This window comes from Apium graveolens, chromosome 8 (assembly GCF_009905375.1).
Source record: "Apium graveolens cultivar Ventura chromosome 8, ASM990537v1, whole genome shotgun sequence".
NCBI lineage: Eukaryota > Viridiplantae > Streptophyta > Magnoliopsida > Apiales > Apiaceae > Apium > Apium graveolens.
Window position 1 is genome coordinate 95,881,174 of NC_133654.1, and position 11,293 is coordinate 95,892,466.

The 11,293-nt window shown below is 35.5% G+C and overlaps 2 protein-coding genes across 3 annotated transcripts; both read right to left on the bottom strand.

Annotated features, from left to right (window-relative positions):
- Positions 1–2,507: 2,507 nt before the first annotated feature.
- LOC141678025 (uncharacterized) lies at positions 2,508–5,080 on the bottom strand. Of its 2 annotated transcripts, none has more exons than XM_074484212.1 (4): positions 5,030–5,075; positions 4,757–4,863; positions 3,325–3,524; positions 2,508–3,099 (listed from the first exon to the last, which is right to left on the bottom strand). In XM_074484212.1, the coding sequence occupies exons 2-4, from the start codon at positions 4,844–4,846 to the stop codon at positions 2,841–2,843; spliced, it is 549 nt and encodes a 182-aa protein (XP_074340313.1). In that variant the 5' UTR covers positions 4,847–4,863; positions 5,030–5,075; the 3' UTR covers positions 2,508–2,840. The 2 variants fall into 2 exon arrangements, with proteins under 2 accessions (XP_074340313.1, XP_074340312.1); XM_074484211.1 differs by having other exon boundaries at positions 2,509–3,099; positions 4,964–5,080.
- A 1,220-nt stretch (positions 5,081–6,300) lies between these two features.
- On the bottom strand, positions 6,301–10,516 carry LOC141676981 (uncharacterized). Its single transcript, XM_074482713.1, has 9 exons — positions 10,073–10,516; positions 9,670–9,855; positions 9,482–9,577; positions 9,280–9,397; positions 7,754–9,104; positions 7,487–7,652; positions 7,239–7,403; positions 6,889–7,041; positions 6,301–6,797 (listed from the first exon to the last, which is right to left on the bottom strand). Exons 1-9 carry the CDS (start codon positions 10,307–10,309, stop codon positions 6,600–6,602), a joined length of 2,670 nt encoding a protein of 889 aa, XP_074338814.1. The 5' UTR covers positions 10,310–10,516; the 3' UTR covers positions 6,301–6,599.
- Between the last annotated feature and the right edge of the window lie 777 nt (positions 10,517–11,293).

Genomic DNA, 11,293 nt, shown 5'->3' on the forward strand with positions numbered 1-11,293 from the left:
TCCTGCAGGACAGGAGTGGACTAAGGAATGGAACTCAGTTTCCTGTGTTCCAAATGCAAAGCATCTTGCTGAGCACTTGACAAAAGCTGATGAAATGTTAAATTCTGATAATTTCAAAACCCAGCTTAGAGTCACTGCATTGAGTACTAAACATCTACAAGGTCTTCATTCAACTACTCATGCAGAGCTACACAAGATTCAGGAAGAATTAATGAAGCAAGAACAAGTTCAGAAGATTGACAAGAAAAAATTCTTCCAACCTACCTTTGACAGGATTGCTTATATTGAGAAGACTCAAGAGACTCAACAAGCTCAGATTGATAATATTCTGACAAATCAAGCTTCTCAACAATCACAACTTAATGAAATTCAAGCCTCAGTGAAATTGCTTGTCTCTCTTCTATTACCTGCTGATGCCAAAAAGGGGGAGAAAGTAATTAAGTCCAAATGCAAGACTGACAAGACACTGAAAGGAAAGGATAATGAAAAGGATGATCAAGGAAACTCTGGAATGGGTAGAGGTCATAGTCAAGGTAGAGGTTTCTCATCAAGAAAAGCTGAAATCACAAGTCACAGGACAAGTTCTGATACTGGGAAAAGAATTAGTTCTGCTACTGGTAAAAGGATAAGTTCTGATGAACTTTTAGATCTTGATGAAGAAATGTCAAGACAGTTATTTCTTCAGGAAAATCCAGGAATGGACTTGGAGAGTTTAATGGAAGAAGAAGCCAGACTTAAATCAGAGAAAGTCACATCTAAATCTAAAGCTTCTGGTAAAAAGAGACTTTCAAAACTTAAAGGCATTGTGATAAAAGAAAGGACAAATACTGAAGCAACATTGGCTAAATCACAACCGCAGTTAGATCCAAGATCCAAGGGTAAAGAAAAGGTTGGTGAACCTATCAAGGTTTATGTGCCTCCTGAGAATGAAGAAATCACTGATGAAAAGGATGATCTTGCTCTGACTTTAAGAAAAGTTCTTAAAACAACCTCTGACATGGCTCAAGTTGTTCAGAGTCAAGAGACAGTAAGTTCTGATATTCCAAAGAAGCAAGTAACCTCTGACATAACTCAAGTTAACTTGATATCAGAAGATAGATCAAAAACACTCCTATGAGGATTCACTAAAGCAAAACAGACTCAACCTTTGAAGACTGCTGCAAGTGGTTTTGAAGCAAGAGTAGTTACTGGGAAGGAAGCAAGAGATAAAACTGGATTGGGAAGTGCTGATGAAAGAAGAATACAGAACACTACCAATGATCCAACTTCCTTGAGTGAACCAGGTATTGGAGCAACTCCTGAGAGATTGAATCAACTGTAATCTGTACAAATGGTTTACCATATCTACTTGAAAGAACACATCTTGTTGTACTTCATGACAGATGGTAGGGTTTATCATATAAGGCAAAGTGCCATTCCATTGAAGTATTTTGAAGAATTAGAGCATGTACTATTCTTACTTCAAGTGGATGACAGATTGACAGGAAGTGTTGCAAACTATTTGAAGGATCAGATTCAGAGACATAAAAGGCTTTATTCTGTTAAGTCTGACAGCACATATGTTCCAAAGTACAGAGATCACAAGGGTGATATAGTTGAAATGAAGCCCAACACTGCTGAAATTATAACTACCTTTCTGGGTTACAGGGCTGTGGAATTCAATCTTGAGTCTGATAAAGCTTATTTGATCAGACTGGATCAGGATATAAGAAAAGCAAAGATTAATGATCTCAGGGCTGCAATCTTTCAAATTGGTGAAGATACTGCAGAGCTTCAAGATGCCAAAAGGAGGATGATTGATGAACTTAGATATGCTGAGAGATGTTTGTTGAAGAACTATCTCAGAACAACTCTTGACATCAGAGAGATCAGAAGATGAAGCCAAGTCAAGATCTACAACTGCTTAAATTCTGATATTTGTACAGACTGAAGCTGTTATCAGAAGTTAAATATTGGTAAAGCTTTAAGGACTGTAAGTTGTAGTTATCTAGTCTAATTCTCATGCATTTGTACTTAATGTTTTTGACATTATCAAATATCTATTAAACTTGTATATTATGCTAATTTACAAGTTGGGGGAGATTGTTAGATATATTTGATAATGTCATGGTTAATATGATTTATGTTTAGTTTTCAGATCTTACTTAAACAGGATAAATCAGTACTTACTGGAAGTCAGGACTTAAAGATATCAATACTTATATTATCAGGTGATAATCATCAGAAGATGGATATCAGAACTTAAGTGCTGAAGGATGTTCAGATAAGGACAGTAGCGGATTAAAGGAAAGAAGATCGAGATAAACATAAGAAGAGATATGCATGAAGAAGGAATTCTATGAAGAATAGAATACTTGGAAGAAAAGATATCTGATTGATATATTTTAGGAAGCAGAATTATATTTCATATCAATTAGCGATTATCTTGTAACTGTGTAGTATATAAACACAGACATAAGGTTTACACTAAAAGTGTTATATTCGAGAAAATTATTCATTGTAACCCTAGCAGCTCTCGTGATAATTATTCATCACTGAGAGGTAACAGTTCTATACTGTAACAGAGTTTATTGTTTCAATAAAGTTTGTTTTCTGTTACTTGAGATATTAAAGTTCAATTTGATTGTACTTTACACTGTATTCACCCCCTCTACAGTGTGTGACCTAACAACAGCATATACCTAATTTCTCGGGACAAGTCGGACAGTTTTACTTCATCCATGACATTATAATCTAGTATGTCTATGTAGATTATCCATATTATCACACTTCTACAAAGACTCGCGAGTTCAATATCTGAAATAGATTTAAAATATTTGTTGTGTCCTTCCCTGCCAAATTCAATTATAGGCTCCCATCCTTATACCCCCATCTCCATTAGTGGGTAAAAATCCATCATTTGCCTTTGAGAAGCTAACATAATACAGTTCGGAGAGAATGCCGGTAAAAACAATGAAAGCAGCCCCAGCTGCAAAGACTCCCTTCCTCAGTGTCTCGCATGATGGAGGATCGACCACAATAGAAGTCCTATACTTGGTATGATAGGCATTTCTCACTGAACCAGCTAGCAAGCACACCTCAGCAATTAAAAATGTTAACCTGTAATTTGATAAATGAGTAAATATTTCCAATGGAAAGGGTGGTCATAATTATTTAATAAATTCTCCATCATAAATACAGATGAACTGAATGATCTAAACTTTGTTGTGAATTTTAATGTTTCTGTTCGATACATTTAAAACAAGAGAAAACCTTTCTTTAATGATGTTATGGGAAAGTTTGGTAACAGAAAGCACAGAATAAGTAACAAGGTAAAACACATACCAGCACATGATAAATAGGACAACTGACCATGCCCTTGATTTACCAGGTTTCAAAGCTCTCCCACAGCACAGGCATCGACTAGCAATCATTATAAGAAGTTGACTAGCCAGAAGGAACAGTAATGATCCGACACCCATGCCAGTAGCAATATCCGATTCGTAAGAACAATAGCTATCAGTCCCATCATTGATGACCTTGGCCTATCAGATTACATAGTAGTAGTGGAACTTTACCAAAGTGAATATAATAAATTTAAATATCAAAATCTCAAAAAGATTTTCGCTCTACGATGCAAGTGCTTCTAACTAACAACATAAATCCATTCAATCAGACATCAATATGTTAGCAACTCAACCATCCTATAGATGATTCAAGTCAAATATTTAGAGCAGGACTTCTATTTGCCAACATTAATAGTTTTAATGCACAAGAAATTCACCAGTGCAAGTGTGCAACTAAAGCAGGACTTACATATAAAGTTTTAAGAAAAAGTTAATCAATTTGGTTCTTTAATTCTTATCATGTCATTCAAATGTTACTATCAAATACTCCCAAATATATGACATTATTAACCAGTTAAAAGAAACAGACCGGGAACGGCCAAAGAAAACAAGCCGTAATTTATCATTACAGGCTGTGAAAGTTGCAAGGATATTTTGTGAGAAAAAATGCAGTATCACTATAAATCATGATGTTGCATAGCATACAAAAAATCATGTAAACATGTTGAGTTATATGTAATTCCCAGGATAGCTATCCTTGTTTTATACTAAGGAGAAAAAAATGTCCACAAGGTGCCACAGTGATTCCTTCTCACCAGTCATTAGTACTCCCAAATAAAATTCGGTTAAACAGTGTTTCAGTGCCTCATGTTTTACCAAAATTACATATAACCATTATCAAGGCTCGCAAATCACTAACCTTAGAATTGATGACCATGAACTACAAAGGAAGGTGCTGTTTGGATCATGAGATTTCAACCCGGTAAACGGGAATGAGGTTCTAATACATTTTGTATTGAAATCTCATTCCTGTTAACTGATTTGGAATCCCATGATCCAAGGCCCCAAAATTGTGTCCTGAAATTCACAGACTCAATACATAATCCAAGAAAATACTAAAATTAGTTGAAGTTGAACACACACATTTGGTCTAATATGTTTTTAAGTTCACAACTCTAAATCTGACAAATAGTAGGAATTCAGGCATAAATATCATAGTGCCTTACAGAAACCTCAATCACACAAACTACAGCAGAAACATTTAAATCTAGATATAAGCTGCAAAAATTAAAATACAGAAATATAAACATAAACACACAAGTAGATAAAGACGTGAAAAGGGCATCTCAAATTTAAGTACCCATGCTCAAATAAATCAAAACAACGACAAAAATTAGCAAGTATTAGAGAGAGAGAGAGAGAGTACTAACAGAAGCCCTTCTCTGTTCAGCAGCAACAGCAAGAGCAAAAGCAATGAGATCAAGTAGAAACACAATCACCAAAAGCAATGTTGAAGCCATGACTAAAACACACTAGTCTGCAAGCAAACAATTCAAAAAAAGAAAGAGTAAAATCACTAAAATGAAGAACCATTAACATCCAATATTTCAAAAACTGATAGAGAGGGAGAGAATTACTGTATGATGTGAACGTAGATACAGAAAATACAAAGTAGTAGTAGTAATAGTAACAATAATACCCACCGAAACAAAATAAGGTTGATTGATAAAGATAGATACAGGGGTAGATGTGTACAAGCAAAGCAGTAAAGAAAAGAAAAACTCTTATGTTATATTCCCTTATTCCCTAACAACGTTTTCTAATCTGTGTGATCTTTAATTTCGTATTAATATTAAATATAAAAATTTTAATATATTAAAGTATCTATAAATACAAATTCAATAAAATCAATCATTTAATTTTGTATTACTATTAAATATAAAAAATTTACTTATTAAAATACTTATAAATAAAAATTCAACAAAATCATTTATGATTATATTTGATATTATAAAATAGATGTAAATTGGTAATCAATCATTTATCTTAACAGTAAAAAAGTCAAAAAGAGAAAACGCAAGGGGACGGAGGGAGTCCTTACGAGTCGCTGTCTTGTTATTACTAATCTAGCTCAGACTCATCAAGTAAGTGAGAAGATGCAATCTGTCCACTTGTACTTGATTATGATTTGACCCAAATTATTCCGAGCTTCATTTGGATACCCGTTGTAGGCTCCGCACATTGAGCCCTCGTTAGCTGGCCTATACGGGTTTTAAATTTAAGGCTGTGTTTGTTTATTTAATTATATTTTCGGGATAATAATTTGGATATAATTATTTTTATCATTATTAATTTTGTAAATTAAATAATTTTATATTATATTTGTCCCGAAAGATTAAGTTTAGAGTTAGAACAATGACTTTTTATAATTGTCCTATATATTATATATATTTCAAGGAATTATCAATATTAGATGGTGCACATATGACTGCTGGGTGCAGGAAACTCGGAAAGATAAGTGCTTTTAACCCTTGATAAAACTGGGTTTGGAAAAAGAAATGAAGTGGAGGTAGAATTCAAATTCAGGATTTGAAAAAAAAATTGAAATGATTTTTTTGGCTTAGTCAACAATTCATCCTAACTTAGCCTCCTCTTAATTCTACCATGACTCATTTTTTAATAGGTTTGTTGATACGTATTAAGGATACTAGCAAGTTAGATTCCCCGGGTCAGCCTACAGATGTCAAATTTTAAGAAATCGTAAAAGTGTTTGTTTAGCCAAGTAAAGCCCCGTATAATGGCTTCTCTCACGCTAAGGGTGTTAATGAAAAAAACGTGTAGAAGAGGCCTATATGCGCTTACCCTCACCTTTGAATAATACAAAGTTAACCATTCCATTCCGTGTGCCAAAAAACAAATTCAGTGTGCTAATGTGGAGTTGAGGATTGTGGTGAAGCCAACACTAATAGTAGTATAATTTATCAAATCTTAAAGGTTAGTAGAAAAAGTTGACAAATGCACTTTGCTTGTGTACAACAAAGTGGCTACTGTATGCCCTCCAAGGTACTTGCAAGCAAAAGTAAAATGTTCTCTAATCTCGAATTCGGTAATCCCGTACTCTTTTTGTTAATATCCGTATTCTGTTGATACTAAGATGTTGCAAAAGAATTAAAAACTGCTAAATGATATTGAATGGCTCAGTTACAATATGTTGCTGAGATTCTTTTCATTTCTGGTTTTATACTACACACAAATATGTATATAGTAGTACTATTACTGAGGATCAGTCTCAATTTCGTGTGCCAGTTCTCTTGTAAGCTTGTCAGCACGTTCATCGTGTCCGCCAGCAAAAGTGTACACACGGAAAGCAAACTGAAAGGCCCTCCACAGCATCTTAGCAGATACCATCTTCTTAACATCACCTTTTGATTTGCATTCTTCAAGTTGTTTTGCTTTTGCTTCTCTTCTCTCCTGAACATCATTAAAAATAAATGCATGCAAGTACTTTAGAAAGTGATTAGTAGTCTGTTTTGCTTAGAAAAGTTTATGTATTTTGAACAACCTTAAGTGCCAGTTCCATGCTGTTTGTAGAAACATCCACCATTAGTTCCTTTATACGTACAAGGATTCCGAAATCAAATTGTATCTTGTGACTTTGGAATTTCCTGGATTCTTCGTCTTTTGTTCTTTCCAATGTGTCCAGATCTCTTTTGATCTACTCACAATCACTCTTTGTTAGCATTACTTATCAGGGGTTACAAATGTTAAACACAAAAGTACAATATATGCATGTTAAGCCTTTCTTTTGAAAACTTAGGGAGTTATGGTTTCAGGGGAGTTAGCAACTTAATATGGTACCCGAGCTCTTTTGAGGGAGCAGTCTGGACTGAGGCGTAGAACACCAAAAATTACCTTAGTGAAGTAAGCCTCAACTTTGTCAAGAAGTTGATTTAAGGGAGACACTACTTTCCAGTTTTGTAGAGTAGTGACAATCCCTTCCAATTTGGAATATAATGCTGCAGCCATCCTCAATGCTTCCAACTTTTTTGTAGGAAAATCTTCAAACCGTGCTAGCACCTGCAGAATTATTAGTTAAGCCTCATATCTATGAGGTAATGTTTACAAAAAAATTGAAGTAAGATATATTTGTATCACTAGACCTGCGATTCATCCGTTAGTTTCTCAAGATGTGACTCTACTTCTCTGTGGAACTTAATTAGCTCATTCATATCGGTTGCCTGGAAAGAGGTGAGATTTTTTCTCACCTCCTTGATTGACTCGGCATGATTTTTAACATCTTCCTCAATTTGCAGAAAGTATGATGATCTGAGAGAAGCAAAATATTCATTAGCAAGACTGCCTGTTTTTTGGAGTACTTATTTTGTGTCAATGATTTACTCTGTATTTTGTTATCAGCATACGTATACCTCTTCGTCATCTCTGCCAATGCATCAGCCATGCTTGTACCCTGACTTCCACCAGAAGAAGCCCCTGACCCCGCATTACTTTTTCTCCCCTGTGATGATTTACCATCTAAACTGAATCCTTCCACTTTGCCCTTTAGCTGTCGATACAAATTACCTATCTGGGAAGATCGTCTGAGTCTGCTATTTGCTTTCATGGGCCGCAGAAATTTACCACCTCCAGGAGGAGGTGGAGGTGCAGCGTTAGTGGACAGTGACATGGGTGGTGGGGGTGCTGATCCGTTTGATGATAATGGTGGTGGAGGCGGTGGTGGAACTGCATTGTTTCCTGTTGTCGTGGGAAGTGGTGGGGGTGGAGGCACCGCTGTACTCTGTGGAGGTGGTGGAGATGTTGCTACATTTACTGGTTTCTTGGTTGATGGCAGTTGTAGGGCTATAGATTCTATCGTAGGTGTTGATGGTGGAGGTGGAGGATATGTTGGCGTGCTTACTGTTGGTGAATTCAATAGTTCCTTGCATGCTACTGATGATGGTGGCGGTACTTTTATTGATAACGATAATTTTGGTGCTGATAATAGAGATCTTGCAGCCTTTTTTGTTGAATTTGATGGGGTGTTTAGGAGTTTATGTGCTAGTAATTGCTCCCCGGTCGAGAAATTTTTAGTTGAGCATTCTGAACTTGATACTGGTTTGGCACATGAACTCTCTTCACTTGACAATGGTTCAACAGTTGAGCGAGTTTCTGCTAGGTTTTCTGCACCAACAGGGGAGCCTTTTGCACTTGTTATCGGTTGGTCACTTGAGGTAACTTTAGCTGTCCTTTTCGGACTCGAAACTGGTTCAATGCTTGAGTTAGATTTAGCTGTCCTTTTAGGACTCGAACTTTGTTTCATACTAGAGCTCCTTTTAGCTGAAATTTCTTGGAAAACCGAGCTACAGTCTAGCTCTATGGTATCTGTTGGTTCTTCGTTGTCTTTCTTTCCTTCTGACTCAGCTTTTGCTTCCTCAACTGTCCTATACATGTCATTTAGTGGGTGAAAATCTTGGGATGCTTCTTGAGGGAAGTGAAAAGCGAGCCGCTTCAAATCAATGGGCTTTAGTTTTCCAACAGTTCGAAGTCTGAGAGGCAAGAGGGGCACAGAGTGTGCAGTCCTCAGGGGCGGAAGGACTGAAGTCGGGGTAACTGGAGAATCAGATTGGGGGGTTTTCTTGTCTGTGGACGACTCTGAAAAAGAGCTTTCATCAACATTAGCTAGGGATAAGCAATGCTTCATGTCCTCGTCTTCATCATCATCCATCATAGTGGACATCTTCTCTTTCAGCAGTTTAATCATGTCATCAAGCATTGATAATGCTATTAGCCAGAACAAACAAAAAAAATACTGTCAACACCTTCAAATGTAAAATGACATCATAATACATATGAATCTGGACTCTGTTTGAGATTTGGCACACAGTAAATTTGGTCATATTCATCTAAAATCAGACCAACTCACAAGAATTTACAACTGAGAAAAAAATTAGCATACCTAGTTGCTCCAAATCAGCATTGACGAGACTGTATTTCGTGGATTCGATCATCCACTTGTTACTATTTGTCCACATATCTCCAACAGCTCTCATTGCATCACAGAATGCATTCAGTGCCTGTGTCAAGTCATCTCAATGATTGGAAAGGTATTGAGGCGACTGAATCATACTTTTAAAATTTTCCGATACTTATTACTTTACCTGATTCATCGAAGTTCCTTTTGTTTCTGACATCGACTGCTTTGGTACAATATCAGGATACAACTTATGCAAATCATACACAGACAGTATCACCAGCTGCATATCATTATCTATAATAAGAACACCACCAATTTTTTCCACTTCCTAAATGCGTAAACAAGAAATAATAGTAAGAAGTAGAAAGCTACCTGTAGTATAGAAGCCGAGGCATTGCAAGGGGATAAGTCAAGTTTGTCTCTAAAAGTCATAATCTTACTCCGAAGTTCTGACATTGTTGTAGAACCTCCTGGACTACGCCCTGTCAACCCTTCGGTGCTTGGACTGCGATTATTTGATACGTCAGAGCTTTGTTGCTTCTTTGGCTTATCATTTTCCTGTAAGTATAATAAGCCAGGATAAAAAAAAAATCAGCTACAGGATATGCCTGTTGGAGGCTAAATTAATGTATATTGGAACAAACATATATCTATAAACATCTTGCATGTGTTTGAAAATTACATCAATATCTTGCAGATGCAATCAACAAGCAACATTAATTGCATGTCATCATTTCTTAGAGATTCAAAGAAAACCTTTGAGAATGATGCATACCTTGAGGTCCATCTTTTTCCTGCTAGAATTTAATGGCGAGGCACTGCGACATGTCGCAGATGCCATAGCCGAATTCTGGGCACACCTCTTAAATAAGGTCCACAAAAGAAAACCGTGGCCGCAGCGAACACGATCAATATTATCAAACGATGCCAAAAACCTCGAGCCTTGTTTTTTATTAATTAACAATAATATTAATAAAAAATAAGCGATGATTATTGTAATCAAGATAAACATTCAAAATTTCAAATTTCAGCCTGCATGGGATATTAAATTGCAGTTCTGCTAATCTTTTTCTGACCCGAAGTCTTGTGCACCGGTACGGTCTTGTCTTACTTAATGTGAAATCACAAACGTGCTGAGCATTAATATGACTGGCTCGTGATGATCCTCAGGGACAGCCCAGTTCTCTCCTTGGAAAATATATGAAGGAGAGACAAAAGAAAGTCAGCAGCAGGATTAAAGAAATGTTTTCTTAAGAGAGAAAGATGTCTAGCTCCGGGATTCTCGTGTTTTAGTGCTTAATAAGTTTGATTATAACAAAAAAATATTTATTTGAGTTATTTTTTATATTAATTTAATAATATATGGATGCTTTGGTGACTACCAATGGCCAACTAATCCACTGGTTCCTTAGAAGAAGGGAGATTAGCTGTAATTATATAGTGTTAGTGATACATTTATTCATCTGTCTCTAGATCTAAATTAAAATACATACACCAGAAAATAAATTTTTAAAACATATAATAATTTTCATTTTTTAAAAATTTTAAATTTTAAATTAATTAAAAAAATTCAAAAGAAAAGAAATTATAATATTATTCTAGAAACATTTCCTACCGAGATTTCATCAAAATTTTCATTCTAATACAATTAGAGATGGCAACGGGTCGGATTCGGATCGGGAATCGTCAAATCCAAATTCAAACTCAAATATTTTCGGCTTATCCAAATCCGGGGTTTCGAATTGAATCGGATTTTTTTGGGTAAATTACGAATAATGCATTCAAATTTAATATCATTGATGCATAAAAATACCATTATCTACATTTATATAATAACTAATATTAAAATAAATACATTATTAAGTAGTCAAAAGTATTATACGACACAAGTTTACATGTTGAGTAAAATCTAAGATACGTTAATAGGGTAATATTTAGTATTACGTCGTAAATGAATATATATATATATATATATATAAAGTACATCTTAAATAAC

Coding starts and splice junctions, on each gene's coding strand:
- LOC141676981 (XM_074482713.1), bottom strand. CDS start 10,309: ATGTTTATCTTGATTACAATAATCATCGCTTATTTTTTATTAATATTA. Junction 9,398..9,481: donor AAGGAACTTCGATGAATCAG/GTAAAGTAATAA, acceptor GACTTGACACAG/GCACTGAATGCATTCTGTGA. Junction 7,404..7,486: donor AACTAACGGATGAATCGCAG/GTCTAGTGATAC, acceptor ATAATTCTGCAG/GTGCTAGCACGGTTTGAAGA.
- LOC141678025 (XM_074484212.1), bottom strand. CDS start 4,846: ATGGCTTCAACATTGCTTTTGGTGATTGTGTTTCTACTTGATCTCATT. Junction 3,525..4,756: donor CTGAACAGAGAAGGGCTTCT/GTTAGTACTCTC, acceptor GTAATCTGATAG/GCCAAGGTCATCAATGATGG. Junction 3,100..3,324: donor GTCCTATTTATCATGTGCTG/GTATGTGTTTTA, acceptor ATCAAATTACAG/GTTAACATTTTTAATTGCTG.